General features: G+C 35.7%; 1 protein-coding gene across 23 annotated transcripts; it reads right to left on the bottom strand.

Moving 5' to 3' along the window:
* Positions 1-231: 231 nt before the first annotated feature.
* Positions 232-26,510, bottom strand: LOC119079331 (aldehyde dehydrogenase, dimeric NADP-preferring). Of its 23 annotated transcripts, none has more exons than XM_037187130.1 (14): positions 26,180-26,510; positions 20,702-20,806; positions 20,459-20,626; positions 10,046-10,086; positions 6,536-6,594; positions 6,208-6,388; positions 5,919-6,140; positions 5,690-5,853; positions 5,399-5,629; positions 5,081-5,278; positions 3,231-3,346; positions 2,397-2,532; positions 2,174-2,324; positions 232-655 (listed from the first exon to the last, which is right to left on the bottom strand). In XM_037187130.1, exons 2-14 carry the CDS (start codon positions 20,784-20,786, stop codon positions 641-643), a joined length of 1,767 nt encoding a protein of 588 aa, XP_037043025.1. In that variant the 5' UTR covers positions 20,787-20,806; positions 26,180-26,510; the 3' UTR covers positions 232-640. The 23 variants fall into 23 exon arrangements, with proteins under 23 accessions (XP_037043025.1, XP_037043027.1, XP_037043044.1 ...); XM_037187132.1 differs by lacking the exon at positions 3,231-3,346 and adding an exon at positions 4,826-4,941 and having other exon boundaries at positions 26,180-26,506; XM_037187131.1 differs by lacking the exon at positions 232-655 and adding an exon at positions 1,812-2,040 and having other exon boundaries at positions 26,180-26,502.
* Positions 26,511-27,537: the final 1,027 nt, after the last annotated feature.

Raw genomic sequence — 27,537 nt, 5'->3', positions numbered from 1 at the left:
TGAAATCGGATTTGATTTACTCAAGATATCGACGTGACAGACAGACGGCCCAAATTTTTATTGCGGATTCGTCATCTATGAACATAGGCAAACACTTTGCCCTTACCGTCTGCTTCGAATTCCATCAATTACACACGGCATCGTAATCCTATAAGCCCCTTCGTACTTCGTACGGGGCTAAAAAGAGTTGTATCCCGTGACAAGAGTAATATGTAGTAGAAACACCAGTGGTTTTATCATAAACCGTTATAACGTTTAATAGAAGATTTCAATAATATCAATAACATTTCCTCCTTACAACCTATCGAAGATGACTCTTTATCGTTGTTTCGAATGCATCGAAACTTCACAAAACTTCGACCAGAATTTTGTTTTTGTCTTTCTTTTACTAAAAAATCACGAAAATTAGCCATTAGTTATCCAAAAGTGAAAACCTTTTCATAGAAAATGCATCCAGTTGTCGTCTAAACCACATGGTGTTATCTTAAATTAGTAATGTAAATGATCATGCGCGCAGGCTTGACGGTAAATCATTTTGGTTTTCTTCAAGTGTATAAACTAAGCGAAACACAACTTAGTATTTGTGTTGAAATGCGCACTGGAATGTTGATAGTAGGCAGTTTAAAAGGTACATTTCGCTCTAGTTATCGTCCGTCTGAAATGCGAAAAAAAGCGGTCGATTAGGCGAATTAAGAATAAATTGATTGTGAATGAATCAGAGGACAATGGTAAAGAGTTTATCGGTCCATCAGCACAACGTTGCAGCCGATGAGCGACGTTTTGTAAAATTTACGAACCTAAAAACTTCTATTGAATTCCACTGAGAAAGTTAGAACTTCCATTAGTATTAAGCAAAAGCTCAAAACTCTGTAATCGATAGTAAGCTCTGGCCTGGCAAAGTCGTCGCTAGGGAATTCGTGAACCGCTAGAAAACCGATGAATTTTTGAATTTTTGTTATCGTCTTTCCGTCGACGAGTAGCTTTGCGTGATTGTCGTGATTATGATTATTGATTATGCTTTGAGATGGACATTATGTATTATTATTTGTATAACTTAGATTTTAATGAATTCTGTTTGTGAACTTATCTGTGAAAATTGTAAAATCGAAAATGTAAGTAGTCAGGGGGCGTATCGCCATTGACGAAATAAATGAATAAAAATAAAAAAAAATAAAGCTCGCATCAAGCTCATTCAACCAATAAAAGAACTAAAACATTTACATTGTTTTGGTTCAACAGTTTTGGTTGAAATGTTCGAGTTGTGCGAGTTGAATCAAGTGTACAGATAAGAGTTGATAACAGCTGCACACTCAAGTAAAATAGGTTTCTTGTGATGAGATAGTGGCCTGTAATTGTAGTCAAATGAAGTGATCGACAAGTTAGTTCGTTCTCTGTTAGAGGAAGAGACACATAAAATTGTTGCTCAGAGCGTTGTTTACTGTACCGAACACAGGGTACAACGGACAATGAAACCATGAATTATACTATGATGATTATGGAAGTCTGAAGACAGTTGATTCAGAAGAGAAATATTTTTAATTCTTGAATATTACAGTCGGGGACTTTGAAATAAGTGACACACACTGTTTCAGCTGTTTCACTCATACATACAAATGCGTGATAGTGGTAAAACCGTTTAAAGACGTAAAACATTTGCTAAAAAACAGCTGAAACGAACTGACTCAATTACTTCAAAGTCATCGACTGTAAGATTAATGAAAACTTCGCGATATATTCCTCAATGCTCCTAATATAATGCCGTGATCCAAGATGGTATATGCATAGATAGGTGCCACGGTTATGAAAACGAGTTTCTTTATTTCAAACAAATTTTTATTTTTACTTCTTGGCTGACGATTTATATAGAAATTACATAAAAACAAAAGATTGTGCGAATTATAGTTTCAACAAAAATGATTATACGTTGGTTCGTTCAACAATGAAGTCATTGTAGCGTAATACACAGAAGAAGAAAAATTTCACATCAAAGTTTAACGCGAATTAATTCCACGACCAACGTTTGCGCTAAAACATGTTCCTCTGTGAGTTAGTAAGGTCAAAAGTGATAAAAGGAAAACAGAATGGCCAAAAAAAACATTAACAGAAACGAAAGTGAGTTCCATGAATTTTGAAAATAAATAAAAAAAAAACGAAAATGTCTCGATTAAATTACCTTGGTCAAAGCGTTGATCAAAAAGGTGGTGCCCACACCCAATCCAAAGAACAGAATGTACGACAAATATTTCGTCGGCAGGCCGCTGCGTTTCTTCAACAGCAGTGTCAGCAAGTTGGTCTTCTTTTCCGAATACGGTGGATACCGTGATCTAACAGGAAAAGTCGATATTTCATATTAGTCCGTGCCTCCAGATTTCTTCTCTCAAAATGTTACAACTTACGATGCCAAATTCTCTCCCAGCGAATTGAAACTCTTTATCAAACAGGATTTCTTATGGGTAAACGAATCGAAGGAATATTTTCCGTGATAGGCGCCTATTCCACTGTTGCCAACACCTCCGAACGGTAGCGAGTCAACTATGGAATGCAATTTCTTAGTCAATGATTTTCGGTGAAATTGTTTGAGGGTTAATGCCAGCAGGAGAATCATTTTCGATTGATCGTTGACTGCGGTCAATTTTGAATGATATCGCAAATTGTTCAGGTAATTTGGGAACAAGAGTTCGATTTATGTCTCACTAGATTCGTCATCTACCTCTAAAAATCTTCGTTGTTTTCTACTACTACTACTTCCATTTGATCAAAATTATAAATCCGTAGAGGGTCGACAACATAACACAACATGGTTAATGTCGAGCATTATATCCGAGAGTTCATCCGCTATTTCGAACTCTTGCTACCAAATCGATCAAAAAAAAACCTGAAAAATCCGCGGTAGGTTTAGGTATCACACATTTTAGCGTAAAGCATAGTATAGTTAAGAAAAACATAATTAACCTTTCACGGACGGATATTTATACTATTTATTGGTGGCGACGATAGAATTAAAGTCTGATCATTGCGAGCACAATGCTTGCTAACAGAAATGAAGTACAAGATTTCACTTCAACTTCTTGATCAAAAGAAGTAGTAGACACGATGTTAAACATTACCCTGTCCGCGAAAGGTTAAAATAATTCCAAAAATAAAAAAAAACTTTTCCATTCGATTTGTCCAGTAGGTAAATGCTAATTGTTGTATCCACATTAAAATTCAAATTATAAACAACAAACTACCTGCTAAATGCACACCAATATCGTTCACAGAGATTCCACCACAAGATGTATTATTCAAAATGGTGTCTCTATCGTCAACTTTCTTGCTGAATATATACAGAGCAAGAGGTTTCTCCCTATATGTATTGAAAACAACAATTTTTGTTTAGCAAATTGATCTGGTTGAAAATGGCACAAATCTGATAAATGAAGTGGATTTTGACTCACACATGGATGCATGTGGGTGAAACATTCAAATTTATTGCATGAACGATTTAGACGATTTACAAATGCGTAATGCTTCAGTGTTCATGATTTTTGAAGAGATTGTGCAATGTGCGAGACAATGTGCGTACTTACTCGCTTCGTTTAAATTTTTTAAATTCGTTTGTATGGCAGAGGAGAATCACCCTACGGTCTAGATATTATACAAGTATTGGGCAACTGCCAACAAAGTCAATTTAACTCTGGGATTTCATTCTAAAATTTCAGATTCGAACCGAACTTGAACTTTTACTTTCGCATTTGACCCGAACCTGAACTCAACCTGAAATTTTCAGGTTGAATCGGGTTTGGGCAACCTGAAAATTTTACACCAGAAATTACAAATTTTCACGAAAAATTGCGGGTCAACCCTGGAAGCAAAATTTCAGTTCGGGTTGAGTCAATTGAGTTTCGGGTCCGGTTCAGTTTGAGCCCGAAATCGAAAATTTCAGGTGCAGACCAAGTTCGGGTCGAACTGGAAATCTTAGTTCAGGTTCGGGTCGGTCAAAATCAGGTTCGGGTCTATATCTGGTTCGGGTTCCGGTCAGACTGAACCCGTTCCAAGCATTAAGTGAATCGATAAAAAATTGTACCACTCGCTGCACTAACACCAATTAGGAGAAGAGTTCTTATCTACAAATAAATCTTCCAACTTCAGGCTATTTAAAGACTTGAGTGAATTACATTGGTTCATCTTTCAATTGACAAAATCTTTACTTTCGTAAGGATAGTACAGTAAGAGGCAGTGAAATTTAAGCATGAATTTACTTCAGCTGTTTTTCAGTTGATCCACACATACAATCAAAACTGTTTATACAGTTGAAGCTGCAGCACGCACGTGCGTGTTATTGATGAAACCGTGTAAAGACGTACAAACAGATGACACAAATACATGCTGAAATTTCACTTCCTCTGACTGTAACCAAGATATGCGCGGAAAATCTTATTGATTCATTCGACAAAACATTTTAATTGAATTGCTGCCACTGAATTAGATTTCTTAATTTAGTTCAACGATTTAGGTATTAGGTCAATTCACCTCCATCCATTTAAGTTAGTTTACGACTCTTTTTCTTCCCACTTACTGGCATTCGATTTGTTAGTCCGAAAATTTTGCGGTACATTCAACCATCGCGGGGTCTCAGCAATTCAGTCAATTAGTAAATTTAAAGCAAAAAATTAGTAAAATTCGAACTAAGATTCATTTTGTTAATTCAATCAGATTAGGTATAGAGAGGCACCGAAAACTCGTAAAACTAGAAAGGTCACACCAAAAAGAATTAAGAACCAAAGAGGAAAAACTAAGAAATCCCGAAACTACGGCACTACCGGTCCCATATTCAAATTCTTACCAGCGTACTGCATTATCGTGTCGTTCATACACATACTGCCGGCTTGTGTTGCATTAATGAACAGGTCTTGTACTTGATTATCCAATGTGAAAATGTACATGACAAGTGCTGTGTCTCTGAATGAAAATTTTGGATTTCGATTTCGAATTTAATGAGAATGTGAATTCAAATGCAGAAAACAAAATGCGCTCGCTTATGGTTGAAAAGCTAACATATAGATGTAAAACGAGAAGAAAACTATTTTAGGAATGGTACCTGGAGTTTATGAATTTGATAGCGTCGTAGGCATTGTCAATGTTAACAATGGGTAAAATTGGTCCAAATATTTCCTCTTGCATAACCGGATCGGTTGGTTTGACATCAATTAGAATGGTTGGTTCGATGTACAGGTCTTGAACATCACTCCTTCCACCAATCGCGACATTTCCAGACTTTAGAAGGGTTGTTAAGCGACTGAAAACCATTTTTAATTAAGATCTTGACACTACCACCAACGGACGTGAGAACCGGGGAAAACAATTTTGAGACAACTCTCACGTCTACATCAGCCTTAATTCTCAAAGTTCAACTCACTGGAAATTGGTTTGATTCACAATTCGACACAAATCGGGACTTTCTTGTGGATTCTTGCCATACCATTCGTCCAGCACTTTCTTGGCTTCTTCAACGAATTTCGTCTGCACTTCTTTGGTGCACAAAATGTAATCGGGTGCGATGCACGTTTGACCGACATTAACAAGTTTACCCCACAAAACTCTTTTTGTCGTAATTGAAATGTCGGCTGTGTTATCAATGTAGCAAGGACTGAAAATTCAAAAATTTGTTGATACAATTGGCTCGACATCATCCTAATCCAATCCTAACCTTTTACCGCCTAATTCTAACGTGACTGGAGTTAAGTATTTATTGGCAGCCTGATGTATGATTTGTCCGACTCGTGTTGATCCAGTGTAGAAAATATAGTCGAAACGCTGCTTGAGCAGTTCAGTTGTTTCCGGTATTCCGCCGAGGACGACTTGGTAACATTCCTGCATCGAATCACAAATTATTATTAGCTGTTGGACATTCGACGTCCTAACCGACTGTGACTCACATTATCAATATACTTTGGCAAGGTTTCAGCTATAAACTTAGCAGTGGCTGGCGCAACTTCACTCGGCTTTACTATAACACAATTACCAGCTGCAATAGCTGCACCGACCGGTAGCAAGGTCAATTGCATCGGATAATTCCAAGCGCCCATGACAAGAGCAACACCATAGGGATCTTTGTAGATCCGTACTTTGTCCATTAGGTTAACAAACGATTTTTCTGGCTAATAAGTGACGGAAAGTGATTTTAAGATTCAATGTTCAGAGTTTGCGAGCATTGTATGTCTTTACCTCTTCTGGTTTACACCACTCTCGCAGGCTCATAAGTGTGTGTCGAAGATCATTTTTCAAAAATTCCACTTCTAAGACAATGGCTTCCTGTTTGTGTTTCCTTAAGTCGGATGCCAAGGCGTCACACATTTCAGTGGTGTTCTCCTCGTACATACGCATCAGCTGCTTGAGCTGCCGTTCTCTGGATATTTTTTTGTTGAAATTGAAAATTATTCGAAATTTGGCAATGAGTGGAAGAGGTTCATAAATCATATAACGTTGATTTGTAGATCCCCGACTGCCCACTTGCGTTATGCAATTTATGTATTCTCCACTAGTATTGAATTACCTGAACTCTACATTGCGTGTTTTCCCTGTGGCAAATGCTGCTCTCGCAGTTTGAACTATCTGATGAATAAGAAGGATATGAACCTTAGTAACTGTACGATGTGTAATGTTTAAGATGGGATTGCTTGTTAGTTAAGTCATCTATTTAATGTCTCAATACCCATGCCTAGTCTCTGTGCTTTTAACATTTGTTTGGATTCCATGTACTATATGGAATAACCCACGACTCAATCGTATCTCCCATATTATAACGTCTATTTGATAGAATGTAAATGAATTTCTTTAAACGTCTGACATGCAAATGAAACTCAGACTGAAACTCATTATTTTTTTTGTTCAAAACGGCCGGTATTGACATTACCGAAAGTAATTTTTCCCATCGCTTTAAAAAAATGCAAAATTCGACCATTATACGAACTTGATGAATATTCAACGGTCGATTAAATTTGCATCAAACAATCACAACATAATTCTCAATGTCAATTTCAATTCCAAACTTTTTTTTTCTTTAATTTAAAATGATGTAAAGCGTAACAGTAATGGGCATTCATCAGCCTCAAAAGTTTGATTTTTGAAATTTTCATAGCATGATGCTTTTACGAGCAGTTGATGTTTGTAAGCCAAGCGGAGACAATATCAAATTCTAATAACAGTACAAGTTAGAATAATTGCTCTGTCTTTTCCGAACTCAACTCAACGTTTCTCATGATGGCGTGTAATACTACTTTGCACACGTACAAAATCCCACTTTCGTGTCTAAACTGTTACTGCCGTTTCCTCTCAGTTCGTATGCTATTTCAAATAGAAACTGAGGAAAATCCGAGAAACCAAGAAGAACAGCTTAGATACGAAAGTGGGATTTTTTACGTGTGCAAAGCAGTAATGAAAGTATCTTTTAGTGCTTCACCAAAGCAGCTGATTCGACTTCACCAATCACTTTTCTTATATTTTCTGAACGTTGCGAAAGTAAGATTATTGGGCTTTCCTGTTCACATATTACAGTAAACGATAAGGACGAGGTAAGAATCGTCGAAAAATGGTTCGGGATCAGTTTAATCAGAAAGAAAGGAGTAATGTCTGTTCCTGAAATCCTTGAGAAAGATAGTTTCGACTTTTCCTAGAAAGAAACCCCTCATGAAGAAAAAGAGGAATTCTTTTGAAAACGTTTATGGGCACTTAAACATTTCAACTTCTTATATTTCATCGCATATGCATCCAAACCCCATAAGACCCTTTTTGGCCCAAAAGCACATAAAATTACCTTTCAAATGATACCCCACACCACCATGTACGGCTCGTGTAACTGGAGAAATATTGGTAAGAAAAGTGCAAGTTTTCGGTTGAAAACTTCAACTGCTCATATTTCAGTGTGGATTAATTTTAAAACCAATGAGTCTCTATTCGGCTCAATAGTACATGTGATTACTTTTCTAATGACACCCCACAAGACCATGTACGGCTCGTGTACCAGGAGAAGTTTTGGTAAGAAAAGTGGAAGTTTTCGGTTTTTGATCACCAGTCACAAAAGCTTCGAAGAATTTTTTTGAAAGTGGTTTTGGGTTCTAGGGTCGAAGTCCTTTCTAGGCACATATAAAAAAGTCCACTGGAAAATGCGTCCGATTTCGGTCGGCTGTTTTTCAAAAGAATCCCTCAAATGTATTCACTTCTTGTCTTCAGGTTCGAACGGCTGTGTTCGGTTCAGTTTGAAAGCCTCTTATAATATTTTCTCAATCAAATTTCAATGATGCATGTGAACTGTAAATCTACTTCAACCATTCAATCACACATTGTCCGTAGTCTATCGCTAACTTATCTGAATTTCATAATGATTTTTCGCTCAGGCCTTTGCTATCTAACGATAACAGTTTATAATATCCAACACCAGCCGATTTTCATATTTAAACTTTGCACTTTGATTGGTACCTTTGTGCACCACTACAAAACAACGAACTTCTATTTCAATCATATTTTAAAAAGCTCTTTAAAAAAATATTTAGCGAGTGAGACGGAAAAGTATTTGAAATTTTTGTATTAAAATTACAAGCTCTTGTGTGTACGTTTCTAACATGTTGCCAGTTTTTATTGAAACTTATGTAGGCAACAAATACCGACCGGTGTGAAAACGAAAATTTTAACAGATTTACTAACTCAAAAACAATGAAGCCGCTGACACAGCTGTGCGTATGTTTTAGCAATTTAAACATTTACGCAACCCATCCACTTAAACCAAATAAATGAAACGAAAATATTTTAATGAAGCACCACCGTGAACTTTGACTTCATCAGGGCCGTAGCTACTTATTTTCAGTGTGACCTGAGCTCGTCTGAATTTCTTTGAGGAAAATAGTAGTGAATTGAAGTACAGTCGGCGACTTTGAAATAAGTGATGAATTTTGTTTCAGCTGTTTTTCAGCTGATTCACTCATAGACGACATGTGCTAATAATTGTTGATACGAGTGAACAATGTACATGCATGTGCATGGTAGTGGTAAAACCGTTTAAAAACGTAAAAACATATTTGTTTGTATGAAAAACAGCTGAAACGACATGCGTCACTTATTTCAAAGTCGCCGACTGCATCGCACATGTTTTTTTGATTTTTGAGTTGATGAGGTTTTGTAATTAATTCCCAGTGTGGCATTGATCTGCTAATTTTGCCGGCTGTCTCAAAAAAGGTCTTCGAGCGTTACATGAGGATTTTTTTTTTAAAAGTCCTTTATTTCCCTTAATCCAAACAAAAAGGTAAAAGCTCTTTGGGCATCGCCCGGATGATCATGAGAACAGTCCGAACCAAGGGTGTGACACTGTTCACGCTATTCACATATAATTTTTGTCGAAGCCTCTAGGGGGTGGTCCGAACCTGGACCTTTATGCAATATTGATTCTAAAATCTTCGCAAACGATGCCATTATGTACCTTTGGCTTTCGAAACCAAAGTAAATATCGACTTGGAAAAAACTGTAAAATATTCTTGAATGTTCAACGTTCGTCTAGAGTAATTTTCCATTCATTAATCTGTGTCTAATAACCAGTGGGGCCTGATGTGCCCAATGATAATCCTATCCATTACGATCTCTATTCATAGTTTCATAAAATTTATTGCAATTTTTGCATTGTTCAATCGGCTCTGACGTCTGTGCAGAGAGATACAATTTTTTCAGAGTGATCTCTTTTGAGTCTCCAGAGTGAACTAAGCTCACTGTAGCCCTCATGCAGCTACGCCACTGAACTTAATATATGTTTTACCGGTTTCAAACCTTTCAGAGACGGTAATCATATCGATCGGTTGGTGAAACTAACAAATCTTTTACTTGTTTTTTGATAGATTCAAAAGCGTAATCTATTACTTCATCTTGTTAAAGTATTGCTATGTAAGACCATCTTATCAAAGAACTCTTATCGTAGCTTGTGGAAGCACATTGACGAAAAGCACACAGAGGTATTATTATTATAAAATCAATAAACAGAGAGTGAAAACTAAAATTTAAAAAAAAATAATAAAAAATTTACCTCTTCGTAGTTGGTCATTGTTTTACCATTCACAAAGTTTCCTGCAAAAATGGAAAATAATTTCTTTGTTTCAAAAAAATATAATAATTGATAATTCGAAAGAAATGTTTACGTTTCAATTAAATATTAAACCAGATATGAATATCACGAACGCAACGAGATGCGGACTAATAACAATAATAATAATAAAAAAACTCGTTTTCGATGTGATGAATAAAAATGTTTTGTAAGATAAGTATAATATACGGTGGATAGAGGAGATAGTTTATGTGGTATACGTATACGTATGTTATGCCATTCAAGTATGAAATAATATTCGTGGGGATAGAGATAGAGAGTTTATCTTATGTAGGTATACATCGCCTTGCGATATGGATTAGTTTATCAACGTTATCGATTATTTTGCTAAAATCTATTCTATTAAACGATATCGATTGACACAATATTCTCGGCAAACGATATTTTATCGATGGAACATATACATTTGGTCTTTCTTTCGTAATTTATTGAACGTACCAACAATAACCATTTTATATGTTTTGCGGTTTATTGCACGAAAACCAACGGAAAAAAAACACCAACGACTCGACTCGACTTATGTAAAAAAAATGTAAACAACTTTCACATCAATTACAATCAATGATTTCATTCACTGGATCTTAGAACAATATCGGCACGACAACTCGTTTTTATAGAAAAATGCTCTTTTCAGAAGCACATCGATTGTTAAATATGAATCTCGCACAAATCCAAAGCACAGAAACTAGTTAATGTTATGACGATTGATGAATTGGTATGTAGGAAGAAGACTCTTTTTACTGAATAATATTGTACAACTTGAGTCGCCTTGAGATCACACGGTAGAATGTTGGCTGTGTTGTGTTTTGTATATCAGTGTGGTGTGAATGGAATTGTTATGTCAAATTGAATGAGAGTATATCATATACATACACAGTGAGTTGACGTTTCGGTTTGTTTGTATTTTTTGTTATATTTCATTCAGTGAAAGTTTTCCATTTCCAGCTGATTCGCTTGAAGAGCTTTAAGCACCGAATGGATAAAATGATTGTTCTGAATGGCAACAGATGTAGTGCAGATCTGTAAGATTTCCTTGGTAAAATTTTGTTTTATATATCGTTTTGCCTTGTACCAAGGCACTTCAAGCATGAGTGGTACCATAACACTGCTTCTAGCTCGAACACTCATTATATAAACGTCAAAATAGCCTAGCGTGTACGATTGCATGTGTTGTGCGTTTTTATTCACACTAACAAATCATGAGTCCTGTCTTTACGAAAGAAATGCAACGCCTATTAAGATAGCATTAGCCTCCAAATATTTCTTATGTTTATGCTAGTAGCAGAGCTGTGGTGGTACTCTAAATAGGGTACTGAAACTTGACAGTGTGTCACACAGCTGTAAAACACTGTAAAAATATTTTCATATGAAATAGAGTACTTTCTGCACTATGATCACTTTTGCTTGAAGTGCGTTACTTGTACGCAATCTGCAATCGCTGTGACAATACGTCTGTTATTTATTTTAAGTCGATTTTCGGAAAATATATCAAAGGCTTCGAACTCATCTTAACGGAATCCCTTAGAAGTGCTGACATTTGGAACTCTAAAAATTTTAGAGGATTTCGCCCATTCCAAGTTAATTTGTTTCTCGGCTGTGAAGCATATCATTAGGATACTGAATCTATTACTTCATTTTATCTTAAGTGAAATCAAATCTTTTACTTCATTTCATTTAACATTTATTTTGCTACTTAAGCAAGAAGACGTTGGGTAGAGCTCATTTTTAATTTTGGTCGGCCTTGTCGATAACATATGACACAGTGTAATGAATGGTAATTCGTTTTAGAAAGTCATGATGTGCCAGGGCCTATTTTTGGAATTTTTTTTTGGAAAAATTGCCAAAAATTTCCAAAAACTGCGAACGTCCAAAAACCGAATTTTTCCATAATTTCGAACTGTTTTTGCAACTCCAGAGCTCAGCCTTATGTTTTAGCCGGCTCTCAATGATTTATGTTTGATTATTGACGCTCTCATCTTTCAAATTAATCATACTTGTCTTCATTTGAAACCTGAAAGTGTCAAGAAATAATCGAGAGTCAGTTAAAACGCCAGGCTGATTCAGCAGTTGCCAAAACCGTTCGAAATGGTGGAAAAATTTGGTTCGCAGTTTTTGGAAGTTTTTGGTAATTTTTTGGAAATTTCGGAAAAAATTTCCAAAAATAGGCCCTGTGTGCCACACTTGAATTTACACTGTGCATGCAGGACATATTTTAAACGACTGCACTGTCTAGTAAATGTAAATCAGGAGCGGGTACAGCAATGGTCTATTAAAAACGATTAGCGTCAAAGTGATTAGTTTTGACTAGTGCGCCAAGACCGTACTGGGTTCTAAAGAAATGCAATGATTTAACTCCCAAATCGTAGACAGTATGGTATTTGTAGGACGAATTTGACTCCAAGAGATCTTTTAATCAAATTTCTAAAAAATCCTTGCATAGCCTTAGATTAACTTCAGAAGGTCTACAATCACACGAACAGAAAGAAATTTTAGTTCCTTTTCACTTCGAAATTCTCTTTAGATTTACAAGATTTGCAGAACCTAATTGGCATTCAAAATGACGGTTTAAAGCAACATGCAAATGTACTATGATAAGTTCTTGCTTCATGTTAACATGTAATCAATCGAAGCAATTGTCGCCTATGTCTCACATCATAAGATCATTGATCTGATTATCTGTTACCAAACCAAATTAGTAGGAAAACATATTGCAAAATGTTGCATGTTTTATGACTGGTACCTTTAAAAAAGACGGAATGTGACTGAATGTGTGTTATGAATAACTCGTTTGCTGTTTAATCGATTTAAAAAAAATTGTTGTCGTGGTTAGTTCTTGCGAAACATCGACGGATCAATCGACATAAAATTGTGCCGATTTGCGAGCGTACGCGTTCGAGTTAAACCAGTTAACAACAAACCAATCGATTGGGTTATATCGGAAATGATAGTCTGCTTGAGATTTGTCGAGAACTCTAACTTGTCGTGAGCACCGTTGAAAAAATGTGAGAATTTGAATTCGACTTTGGAGACACTTAGTTACCTGGTGGCTAGTGTATAACACACAAAATCGATTTGGACAAAATTTCATTCAGTCGATAATCGATTGTCATCGCTACTCTTTAAATTACCCAACACGAAATCATTGACCTACACTACACAACACCTCAACAATGTAAACAAACTATTACTTCATGACATACGTATACGTGTTGTTGAGTCTTTACACAGCTAATTGACTGAAATAATTAGTTTTGATCATCAAGAGCAATGTTTGACTAGTGACTGTGCACCATGTAAATTACGGTATTTCGTTTGGTCATCTGAACATCTTTGAATAATTTAGTGGATTTGTTGTTATTACGAAACTCACACGCATCCAATGGACGAATTTTTATCACTGAAAGTTTTTTTTTGATCCCCACAGGAATCAATCAATAGTTATCTTAAATCAGACTGCATACATTGTGACTGTAAGCACTGAATTGTGGGTTTACAAAAATGAATGTTGATTGCCCGGTTGTCTGGGTATGCATAACCGATTGTAATAAATATAAATACGATGCGATTACGTTATCATTAATTGAACAGTGAATTTTCAATGGCAATGCACAATGAACTGCTTAACATTTCGGAGCGATTCAGCGCATAAATTTAAAGTCGTTTTCAATATTCACTGGAAGTCAATTCAATGTCTCTCACGTTCAAAAAACAATATTTTTAGCCGAAGAAAAATAAAAATAATTTTTTTTTTGTTTCTTTGTCAATTTTGTTATTTTGCAGAATTGGGTTATGGATGCGCGGCTTTCGATATCAATAAATTTTTTGTTGAATTTAAAACACACATTTTGTTGTGATACGTTTGCATATGAAACATTTATAAATTGATGTTAAGTCATTTTTAAAACACAATTCAATTTGCAGAACTTACGTTTACGAGCATTTAACACTTTGATATACTTAGGTCAACTAAAGCGTTCAGTTTTTTCGTCGTACCGGCTAACCATATTTTTCTGTTTGTAATTCTTTTCGAAATGCGACTTTAATTAAGTCTTTTTCAATAATTAATTTATGTTAACGACATGGACGATTCGAGTGAAGTAAATGAAATATTCAATTGAAAGTCACCCACAAAACTTTTCGCTATCAAGAACTAAAATTAGTTATAGGAAATGGTCTACCTATCGTTATATATTATACATATAAAATATAGCCGAAAATCATGGAAAAGTACAGTGTATTAGTAACATTGCTGACTGACCTTGAATAGTGCGTCTACTTTTACACAACTACAGTAAATAAATAATCGAAACGCTCGAATTGAGGGAGAGCACACAATAATTTTCCCTTTCATTTTTTTAAACATTAATAGTAGATTAAATACATCTGTCAAAAATGGTGGATGATTAGATATATCATGACAAAGAGTTTTTCATCGGTGCGGCGAAAATAATCTTATTTTCGCCACTCAAATGCGGTCGACAGATCAGGTGAGAAAATTATTATTTTCTCAACTCTTCCCGAGTAAAAAAAAATTCTCACAAATGTCTAAATCTGTCGAAATCAAATCTCATTGAGTTTTGAAAGACACTAGATTTTGAGACTTGAGATATATGATTTCGACAGATTTAGACTTTGAGATATCTTACTTCAAAAAATTTTTTCGCTGGGGTTCTTTCTATACAGCAATAAACTCTCTAAATAACCGTCTTTTTCTATATCTCTTATTTATCCAACTTCTCTCATTTCTCCATAACGAATGTATAGAGAAATGAGAGAAATGAGAGAAATGAGAGAAATAAGAGAAATAAGAAATTTGGAAAAAGATGGTAATTTAGAGAGTTTATCGCTGTAGGCTGAACATGAGTTTTTTTTTGACAACACAGGCGAGAAAATCGCTATTTTCTTAACTCAGTTGAAACTTCGGGAGCTTTTGATGTGTAAAACGTTGAGTTGATCTCGGGAAAAAGGTTGGTTATTTCATTTACTCTGGTTGCTTGTGGCACTCGCTACGCTCTGGTCACAAACAACACCCAGTAAATTTCCAACCTTTTTTGAATAAATAACTATTTCTCTTTGCAACTGTCACTTTGTTTATGACATCGATATCGATATCGACATCGATATAAATTTAGTTTTCTATGTTGGTACAGGTTACGGACATTCCAAACAAAAGTGGCGTTGAAGGTGCCAATTAAGACAGCATGGTCGTGAGAAAACCGTGTGGACATAAATTCTGGCTAGTCGTTTCATACCCAAGAGGTCCCGGGTTCGACTCCCGGTGCAAAAATGCTTGCCTGGTTTTATTCTAATCACTTGGTGATCAAGCACTCGCTATTAGTTATCTAATGGCTGTACGACCGTAACAACGTCGCAAATTTCAAAGAAATCCAATATTTGATTTCTTCACAACAATCACGCCATATTGACATAATGTCAATGACACAATTCACAATATACAACAGACTGTAGGATAAGCGTCATCTATGATCGACTAGTCGCTCATTGGGAAAATGCATGAGTCATTAGTGATGGTTGTGGTCTTCGCATACCACTCGTGGCTTAGAGAATTCACAACGTATAGGACGTTTACACGGTCGATTTGTGAACTATGTGAGTCCGGAGATATATGATGAAAAATCACAATTCATATGATCAAGTGACGTGTGCAATAGCACAACAGGCCCACTAGAGGCTTTGGTGCTGGGCTAACCCCCTTCCCATCCAATCCAATCCCCCTTGGACAAGACTCATTCTTTATCCCAAGTGGAAGCGGCCAAAGATCTTGCTTTCTTACCATATTGAGAAGAAAATAAATGTGTTTTAAATTCAAAAACCTCTTGCTGCCACACCCACAATCTAGCAAAAATTCACCTCGCGGGTAAAAATCTAACTCTGATCAAAATAGTAAACTGTGGCAAACTTCAACGCAGAGAGACCGTGCCTGAGGTCAGACTGAGCAGTTGCGAGACACTTTTATGAAAAAATGATTGCTGATCGAGTCTGGGTAACTTTTTGGATTATTTTAGCAAACTATAATTAAACACGTCTGCTTATAGATGTAATAAGTCTTGCAATCTCGAATGGTGTGGCAGTTAAACATATTTTTCGAACTGTTATATCGAGACGCCATTCATAACGATGTCAAAAGCACTAGTTTTCATTTGCGCAAGTGAATTGATTAAATATAATTAACTCGAGTTAACTTTTCATTTTCGCAGATATTCTTTGCATGACTTGGTGTAAAACCAGTGATGAAAATGAGCAACGCAACAGAGCGTGTAGTTAATGTGAACTGCACTTTTAATGCAATATATTGTATGAAACTCATTATGTGTTTGGAAACAGAAAAAAAAACATCTAGCAAGGGTATAAACGCTCGTGCAACTTGATTACATCAATTAAAAAAAATATTTTTAATTGAACTAATCGATCTAGAGTTGATCAGTACAGCAAATATTGTAGTTTGAAGTTAGGTGTAAATCGTCTCTGAAATTGAGTGTGATGCAAAAGCCAGAGATGTAGACACTTTTACCATTTAATCAGAAATTTCAACCAACGAAATGCAACGGCCAGTTTCGTAATGCTTTTTACAATTTTTACGTCGAAATTCTCAGTATAGAGCAAGTAATGATTTTTGTGTGCATCAAAATGCGTTCGGAGAAACAATCACCTAAATATTGATGTAGGTAATTCGTCATAACCAAATAAATTCAAATAAAATGTGAAAAAGCCCCGCAAAAAAACCGGTCAGTTAAGGACGACTAATTACGCACTTCTGTAATTATATATAGAATTTCCATCTAGTTTCTGAGATCACTTTTGTGATCGACAGACAGTAATTTTGTCAGGTTGACATATTGGTTGCGCATTAGGCATTCTATTTGTATTACAACAGTGTGACACGAAACACCTATCTATAATATAAAGTATAATCTTTGTTCGTTTGTCTCTCTATAGGGGACCAGACGGACATTCTTAGAGACTTGAAACTTGAGGAAAACTTAGGACGAACTCACGAAATATTTTTCACTTTCATGCGTTATTCGACGCGCGAATTTTTTTTGCCTGTTTACGTTGTGGATGCGTTTCTTGACCAGAGAAACATTTTTGTAACGCGTGAAAATATTTAAATGTTTTCTCGTTAAAGGGGGCAAGGCCGGATACTCCACTAATCTATAATATAAAGTTTAACGTTTGTTTGTGGTTATTTTTTGTTTTACGAAGATTCCTACAGACTTGACACTTTGAAACCTTTTCATTTTCATGCGTTATTTGACGCGTGATTTTTTTTCAGTTTGCGTCGTTGATACATTCTTCAAATGGGAAAACATTTTTGTACATTCACGGAATTTTGAAAACCGACACATTTTCTGTTTCTATGTTTTACTTGAGTTTTTGATTTTTTTCATATAAAAAAACATGCAAAATTCACAAAAAATCAGCAAACCAATAAGCAGAAAATTTGTCGGTTTTCAAAATTCCGTGTGTGTAACATCTTCGACGCGTAAAAATAGTTTTTGGGAAAAAAATATTTTTTAAACGTGGAAAAATTGAAAAATAATTAAACATTTCGAAAGTATAGCAGTCCCGAGCGAAGCCGGGGTTACTCTATGAATTGCAATCACACATTTTGCGTAAAATTATGCATTTAATATTTCGACGAATATTTCATAGGCGATGTACACTATCATTCCTGAAATGAGTATATCCAACGCACTTCAATAACGTCTGTCCTTGAAGTGCGTTGGTATATCATATACAGTCATGCAGAACGTCGGTATAAATCACTTTTCCTGATATTAATATTTATCCAAATAAAGTTTTTCAAAGACTGTAAGAGCATAGCACTGCCAAGCACCGAAGCTGACGACAGTGCTATGGTAAGAGTGTACATCAATCAGTTCAAAATCAGTTACGAGTAGCCAGTCCGAAGCTCAAGTTTAATATGTACACTCATCTGTCTACGAATACACATGGAAAGGCGATTATTATAAAAGTTCACACTGACCAGCATTGTTAAAATGTGAATATATTATTTACAGACCTGAATGTATAAATATGACCTCGTCTTTATAGGTTGACGTCGCTTCAAAACTTATTCGAATAAATCATAAAAAAATTGTTTCAAAAATACGACAGCTTCTATCTCGTAAAATGTGTACTTTTTTGCGTTGGACGAGCACGAAGTTGTAGGGTCAAGCATCACGATAAGTTCGTTCAGAAGCCAAGCTCGTAATTATGTAAATGCTGACCTTAGTCTCCTTTCTTGCAAGTTTTTGACCCGAGAAACGAGTGTAACTGTCTAGTAGGAGTGATGAGACCGAGACCTACTCAACCTACTCCGACCTTTAAAACATTTCTTTATATTTGTTGTGTGTGTGTGTAACAAATTTAAATAGTAATTGAGTTTCCTGTGCATTTCCATCACAGTACGCTCTATCAACTTCAGACATTTTTCAGATAACAGAATATGAAACCAACAGTAACAGAACACGAATGATTGGTGAGTTGGACAATTTGTAAACTTAATATTTATGGGAAGCATCACGCGAATCGATCGCAAATTAGCATCAAATAACACAAATTCCTTATTTACCGAATAGAACACGTAGATTATACGAGAAACGAAAAAGCAACTTCACTCTCACTCGACAAACGATAACTTAGCACTGGCCGTGTAATGATTTATTGTAAAGCAGAAAAGTATAAAAATAATCGCCAACAAAACCGTGTTTCAGATGATAACACACCAATGGATTTCTTTGGAATGATCAAAGTACTGAACGAATGTCAACAACTTGCTTTAAACTGGCTATTGTGTTCAACGGCAAGATTAAAAGTTATTAATATAAAATTCAAGTGCAAGAGATAAGTCGTTTGCAAGAGAAAAATGTATGTGAACCATTTAATAGCAGTCATGAACATCATACGAAGAGAATGTATGGTCAAAAACTACTGTACGATTGTGCTTTGCCCGAAGATGGATAGTACAGTGTAGAAGATGTCGAAAATTCTATCATCTTCACAAAATTATACCCGCGCTTGGATACTTACTGTACGGTCAAATAACTCATCTTGTTTTAAGCGAAGGAACCGAGGAAGTACCTAAGTAGTAGTCGTAAAGCACGAATAGCGTCGTTATGACGGTAATGATATTACAGTTGCTACTAGCGCACTCTACGAAGTTGAAATTATATTCTATCTCCCGATGCACTCATCTAAATGGGGGTACATCATAATTTTAACGTCGAAAAGTGCGTATTAATTGAGTTATTAAAGATTCACTGATGGCAGCACTGAAAAAGCATGACGTAATTTATGAATGATCCTTAAGTCTCCTAATATTTCGCTTTACTTCTGAAAATTCGGAAGAGATCCGATTAAAAATTGCAGAATTCTGTTGGAAAAATATGCCCTGGCTAGTGGCACTCTCTGAAATTTTATTTGAGAAAATTGTTTGCTAGTTGCTTCAGAAAGGGCAATCCAGCTTAGGTTCACTTCAGTTGATTTTCAGCTGGTTCACTCATACAAACCTGTTGAGAGTGTTTATACGGATTTAAGAGCGTATAAGAGCGTACAATCATGCGCGTGGTAGTGGTAACACAGTGTAAACATGCATATCCAGTTTTGTTTGTATGAGTTAATCAGCTGAAAATCAGCTGAAGAAATTAATTGCATTCGGTATAATATTATGAACTCTGTGTGGCATCCAAATAGCACTGTAAAATGATTAAATGTCGTAAATAAAGCGCTGTGAAATTGCATGTGATTGTTCACGTTTGAAAAAGTCGAGATCCAGGTCAAAGTCAAGGTAGATTAGAAATTAATTCAAGTCAATCTAAATGCAACCTTCAATTATATTTCACTTTTCTAAGAAAATTCCATTTGTATTCAACTTTGGGTAACGTTTTACGGGGTCGCTGGGAATAGTCCAAGTAAATTATGCCTGCGCAATGGCATTTCTTCGGTATTTTCGCACTTACGTTTACTTCTGTTGTGTTTTCGAACCTAATTAGTCGACTTAGTATTAATCACAACGACGCCGAGTTCTGGATGAGTGTAGCCACTTAACGCAATTATAGCTTTGCAGGTATAACTAACTTTGCATAGCAGAGTGTCTACATTATGCGACTCATATTCAGTGCCGGGCTGGCTCAAAAAAGCCCTTCGGGCGTTGTATGGAAAAAAAAATTCAAAAGACCATTCGTTGCCATTTATCTATACAATCAAGAGGCCATTCGGGAATCGCCCGAACGCCCACAGGGCCAGTGCGGCACTGATCATATTATAACTAGTGAATGTAAAATAGATATGAAAAATAGATGAAAATCTTACCATCATCAACTATATCGATAACAGCCGCATCCGATTTTGCATGTCCATTTTGATAAATTATTTGCCCGTTCGGTTTACCATTGCCATTACAGATCGGTTGACCGGTAACAGTTTCGCTTTTCTCATTTTCTGATAAACTAACCGACGTACCATCATCTTTCAATTTATCTGAGGGATAAAATAAACAAACAAAAACTGTTCGCTCAATTGAATAACAACGAATAAAACAGTTGCGTGTCTTACCAATATTTTTCAATCGATATAAATTGTCACTGCCATCCGGAATCTCGCCAAATATGAGCGTTTCAGTAGCGACAGTTTCCGTCATCGTAAATAATTGTGAATTATCTGGAAAATTATTACTTTTATTGTACAGTAAGTATGTTGTGAGATGTACCTGCTGCCCGTGTATCTGTCTATATCTCTATCTAATCTATATTCTAAACTCACGATGCAAGGAAAACGATAGAATCTTTAGACGAGTCTACATGATAGTATAAGTGTGTGTGCAAAAAATTAGCTGAATCATTATTAACGGTGTCTACATCTTAGTTGTAGACCTTGCGTAGCAATTTATATGCATGCATTGTAGAGTTAAGGTTGAGGTGAAACAGAATCTGTTGAAAGTTATGATAGAAAAAGTAGAAAATGGAAAAATATCGAAGTGAAAAGAGTGAAACATCTTTTCAGGAATTTCATTCTTACAAATTCCTTAAAATTCTTTTTCACAATTCCGGTCCATAATCATCACCTTTCCATGCATCCATTTAATGTCGTTTTGAAGGTATTTATTTCACTGTATTCCTGGACACAGTGCGATATCAACTTTTTTTCGCACGCTAAAGAACCTATTACCTTCAACGAAGGCTAAATTTTTATAAATAAAAATCTTGCATTGACCAGAAATCGAACCCCCGACACCAAAAGGTTTTTGAACACAAAGCAGCGACTATAGCCATTCGGCTATAGAGTCACACAATTATGCCGAACGTATTGTTGAAGCGTATATACTAAGCATTGACTACTCGATTTCATTCAACGCGTCTCTTTACATCACATTGCAATGTGTATTATTATGCAACCTTCTTGATCGTTCGAATGAATTTCTGTATACACAAGAATTTTGGAACAAAATGTAGGACATGTTTTGCATTGGAAAGGTGATTATGGCCCGAAATTGCGAAAAACGTTGTATATACCATGGTAGGTATGCCGGTATTTTTTCGCACACGACGTCTTGTCGACGTCGGCTTCGACTCGGGTCGACAATCGACATCTAGTGGTAGATAAATAACTATTTTCCAAAATCTTACAGTCAGCGGCAGTGAAATTTCGGCATGAATTTCCTTCAGCTGTTTTTCAGTTGATAGACACAATCAAAACTGTTTATTCGTCTCTACGCGCTTTTACCTCAATAACGCACGTGCGTGTAGCAGCTTCAACCATATAAACAGTTTTGATAGTATGTGAGGATCAGCTTCAGCTGAAGCAAATTCATGCTGAAATATTACTGCGCCAATGACTGTGATTTGTAAATTTAGAATTTTAGGAATTTTATTTAATTTTTAAGAATTAAACTCCTAAAAATAGGCCCTGCTTGGCTGGTTTTCGACTAGTAAAATGTGTGGAAGGACTAGAGGCCAGGGGAAAATCCTACAAATAACATTCCATAATTTGTATCCATAAATCTCTTTCGTAGTTGGGAAGGGAGTCTAGATCTCCACGCAAAATTTCCGCTTTTTTATGTAGAAAGTAAGGAGAGTCGGAGGACTAAAAAATTTGAGGACTGAACATCTAGGAGACTTTTATTTGACTCCTGAAGAACAGTTAAAGCTAGACTTGGCTAACGTGCTTTCTTTTATTACAGGAAGCAAGTGGCTACTCGGACCTGAAAGGGGTATATAAAAATGTAATAAAACGGAGATATAACACAATGGGCCCAACGAAGACTGGCCTCGGTGTTTTTGATCATAAAATTTTCCAATTAAGACATTGTTCAATTTTCCTTATCGGTATTTGAATTTTGATAGTTAATAATAATTGTAAAATGTTAAATCAAAGTTTCCCAAATAAACCAACCAACCAAGGAGAGTCGGAGAGTAAAAAGATTCCACTGAATGTTATCTATGTTCAGTTCAATTATAACTTTCAATAGTCGACGTTTGCTAAAGGAAAACTAATGAGACAAAAGATTTTGCATTGATGATGCCTGTCATCTGTTTTGAGATTGAATGAACACTAAGCCCAAAAAAGTATATCATTTGCTCGATAGATCTCTTGATTATATACTGGAAGAAGTAGAATGTAGAATGTTCATATTAAAACAGAGAATCTGGATTCTTTCAACGATTCTGGATTAGTTGGACTTGGAAATTGAGTAGGTCCAGCTAAATGCAATAATAGCGACGAAAATAAAAAATCATTGTATCGGCAATGTAACGTCTGATCATCTGTTATCGATAACGACTATAGAAACCAGCAACAAGCTCTGATGAATGTGCCCTTATATTGGAAAATGCATATGGAAAGAAATGAAGTAAGAGATTTCGCATCAAACTCTGGAAACATGTTAGATCAAACGAAGTAGCAGACCCAATAGCAGTACTGTCGTTAGTCATCTGATCAGGTTTTCATTTCCTGCTTCGATCGACCGTAAACAATCGAAAGTTGCGGAATAGTTTATTTTTGTGCGATAAGCACATCGACCTGAATTACAATTTTTGTCGTCCGACAAAATTTACAGAAATTTTTTATAAATAAATGAAACCTTTCCGTTCGAAATGTGTCACTGTGTACCTGTATAACAACATACTACCGTGAAATCCATCTTTTTGAATTTTTAATTTATTTTAATAGTTAATAGTCTCGGTTTTTGAAAATGTTCTTTTAAGACATCTGGAAATTCACACAACGTTTTTCTACAATTTATAGGACAATGTGTGTACTTTACAAAACTTATTTAACTCTTGCTGTAAGCTGTTACTAAGTTGCAAACGAATGTGTACCGGCCGGTGCGTGAAGAAAGCAATTTTAAGTATGGGTTTAATGACGGTCATTGAAATTGTATTATCACAAAATATCACAGAGAAAGTAGGGCAAATTATGTCAAGGACTGAGCGAAGGAATTAATAGAATTCTTATAAACTTTTTGAGAAAAGGTTTCTCGCAGTTTTTTCGCTTCAGATGAAAGTTTCTTTTAACATTGTTTTGGATCTGATCTGGTCCAAACAGTTAATTCAGCCATCTAAGCAGAGGGAATCCATAATAATTTGGCTATTGATTGGCAAAAACTGTTTTCACTTGTTGTGGTCATTCACAAATTACGTACGCGAAGAATTACAAATAACGAAAGTTTGCCAAGCGTAAGTTTTTATCAGATTTCCCCCATGAAGAGCTTGTGTAATTTGTGAATGAAACCTAACCTAATATTTTACGATAGGAGTGAAAGTGAGCCATCGCCCATGTTGTCTTAATAGAAACGGAATTTATTCTCAACCAGCTCAACGATATATAATGTGGTGTGTGTCTATCTGCTGAATATTAAAGAAAATTGTCCCTAATCGCCAGGGCCGTACTGGCTTCTAAAAGGCGATCATGGTGCTGAAAGGCAAGTGGCGCAAGATTTAATCAAAAGAGGTGCCATTATAGGAATTTTAACTAAAAAATGAAAGTGGAAATCAGGATTTCACGATATGGCAAGTGCGGCCCTGCTAATCTCTCTCTAAGATACCTACCGGAATATTCACAAAGTGTCAGTCCTACGTGTCTTTTCATTCATTTTACTTGAATTTAGCCTTTCTGAGGATGAAAGTATAATAAGGCCGTCAACATTCTTCTCTTTTTTTTGCTTGATTCGTCCTCACAAAGTCAAAGTGAAATAAAAACCCATGCAGTTTATCGGAATATAAAAGTGGATAACTCGTTTTTCTGTGAATTAACAAACTAATTCTTTTGTTCAGATCTTCACAGCTTTACCAATTAATCTTTTTAAATAATATTGACTGTGAGGTGTTATGTTTGCAATAAAAGCACCAAAAATATGTAAAATTATCATGTTATAACAAACAGTTATAGAGACCCGTTCGTTGTCGGTTCACTGCGATTGTGTATGAGATCCCTTTACAAGGATGCCATTTTTTTAGAAATCGTAATGGGTGAAGGGTGGTATCTTGATTCAAAAATAGACTGTTATGATGAGAGAGAAGGAAATATAATTCGGATCAGTTATTTGAACTTGCCTTGTGGGATGTGTCACATTAACATATGGAGTAATGCAATGACAAGTCCAGCAAGACGAGTTATAAACAGCTGGTCTTCGGACTTCTCGCTCTAATCTAGGGTTGGACCAGTATACGGAATAAAAGAGATAGATTTCGGCTTAGAAAAACTGATCATGAGGGCAGTGTCAAAATAGTTTAATTGTCACGATTTCACTCTCCGTTTAAACCGTGTAGACTGTTACCGGAGAGAAATTTTGGATGAGTTTAGTCTAACTGGCCTTGAGGGCAATGTCAAAATGTCAATTGCCCTCGGGGCCAGTTTAATTTAATTGATCTTCGCTCTGCGTTAACACTCTTTTTCTGACTGGTTAATGTTAATTAATCTTTCGCGTCAAAATGATAGGAAGAATTTGTATGGAATTCAAACTGGGCTGACCCACATAATTTATGACACATCATGAGCCTAATGAAGTGCGTTGCACCGAGATCGATACAACGATTTTTGCATTAGAGGCAAAATTTTAGAACATTATAATGCTGAGTTGCACAGAGATTTTTTTAGAGTTGGTATTTGCTTCGATTGTAAACCGATCAAGATGATTCCATTGTAAGGTAAACGGAACACTAATTCAAAAATCAAATACAAGTAAATCGACACTTCATCTAGGCTGTTTAAGCTATGTGGACACAATGACCGTTCATCGGTTATCGATAACGACGACAAAAATAATGACAAGCTTTGGGTAATATTGTCCTTTATATATAGTAAATCGCATGTTAAAAAAAATTGAAGTACCAGATTTCAAATCAAACAATTAAAAATACTTTGATCGATGGAAGTAATAGACCCGATAATAATACTGGTCGTATGCTTGCCGCCTGTAGCAGGTTAAAACATTTGAAAGATTATGCCGAAATTTATCCCTAGTCAGTTTGCATAATATTCCGTGAAGGATTATACAATATCGAAACAATTGATCACTAAGACAAATAACCTGTATGTTTTTCGCATTCCAGATATTTTGAAACAGACTTTGTTACAAAGTAAACAAAACAATTTTATTATTTTTTTAAACTTTAAATTATTTATGAGTTCGTATTCATCTTGCGTCTAGTCTTTTGAGAAAAGATTAAATTTTATGCAAAGTATCTTCCTGATTCTATTCTATTCACAAAGTTATTATTGATAGTTCTTTACGCATTCGCGACAAACCACAAGAAATAAGTTTGCATTTTTCTGTTGTGAATATAACCTTAACAAAGCAAAATATAAAATTTCTTGATATTTTACGACACCTAAAAAAGTGCTAAGACAAATCACGAAAACCAGTAATTCATTAAGCAAATCTTTTCAAATATTAACAGAAAGACGAAAAAAAACAATTTTATGTAGATGATGAGACTTGCAAACACACACCAACTTCTTCGATTTTGCATTTTAGAGACTCATGATACACTTGAATTGGGAATAGAGTATAGCAAAACGAAATCAAGAATTTACCTTCGGTTAATTACTTTCACTCTCTTACTTATATCTCGTTTTGTTATGTCTGTTACACGTGAAACTTCAAATTTATGAGACACTGATCAATTGGGTGCAATTGGAGTGGTCACTAAACGAATTCTAATTCCTCTCAAAACTGCCCTAGTTACACATTTCAACAATTCTTAACACACAGATGATTTCTGTCTATCACTTTTCTTTTCACTAATCAACCAATCAAGAGGTTTTATTTTTATCAACCGTATAATTTGAACTGCACACTCAGGTTGTGTCGTTGAAGACGGTGTTAGTCTATTCAACTGATATTGTCGCTCGTCAATCAATGAATAGCATATAAGTTGGAAATGGGTACTATACACATTCGAACAATTACGTGTTCCGACAGTCGCGTAATAGCATTCGGTGGAGTGGGAGACATAATATTTTGAGCGCTGTGTTATTATCCGTTAAAAATGTTGTAACGGTAAGGGAGAAAAAAAAATGAAAGAAAATGAATTTTTTAGAGCAAATTGTTAGCTTTTTTCTAAGTATAATTGCTGACTTGAGTGACCTTGAATGTTTATTTGATATTATCCCCTATATAATCAGAACGAAAGTTTAGCAAAAAAAAAACATTCTTCGCTAGGAATATCAAACACAGTAGTAATTTCCCTATGATGCCTATAATTCTATAAAAGTTCGAGAGAATATAAAATGAACAGACGGCCCCTGCAAAGGAAAACAATTAGGCGAACTCGTTTTGCATTTATTTATTTCACCATTTAAATAGATCATTGAGAATCCTCAAATGTGGTCTTATATGGCAAGATATGGTAGACCTAAAGATGTGAAGTTATTCAAATAGTGCGCACGATGTCTCGTAGGGTTGTTCGGACCGAAGTCTAAAAATCAACTTTTTTAGTGTGCATCTTATTTGAATGACCCCAAAATATAAGTTCGTTGGATGAAAACCCTTCACACTACCAGTATTTAGTTGGTGATTTCAATGCGAAGCTAGGAAAACGAGAAGAAGATTCCGAAGTTTCTATTGGCAATTTCAGCTACGACCGAAGAAACGAACGAGGAGAAACTTTACTCAATTTCAACAGCAACACAATTTATTCGCAATGAATTCATTTTTTGCAGGAAAACCTCAACGCAAATGGACTTGGGCAAGTCCCGATGGTGTAACGAAAAATGAGATTGACTACATCATAACGAACTGCAAGTCAACCGTTAAGAACGTTACGGTCCTAAGCCGCTTTACGACTGGTAGTGACCATAGAATGGTGCGTGCAAAAATCATGCTGAACACTCGCTTTCAAAGAGCAAAGACGATAAAGAAAAAGGAAAGGATTGATGCACAAAGACTTTAC

Source organism: Bradysia coprophila, unplaced genomic scaffold, assembly GCF_014529535.1.
Source record: "Bradysia coprophila strain Holo2 unplaced genomic scaffold, BU_Bcop_v1 contig_324, whole genome shotgun sequence".
Classification (NCBI taxonomy): domain Eukaryota; kingdom Metazoa; phylum Arthropoda; class Insecta; order Diptera; family Sciaridae; genus Bradysia; species Bradysia coprophila.
The sequence above is the reverse complement of the archived record's forward strand: the minus strand, read 5'-3'. Positions and strand labels throughout refer to the sequence as shown.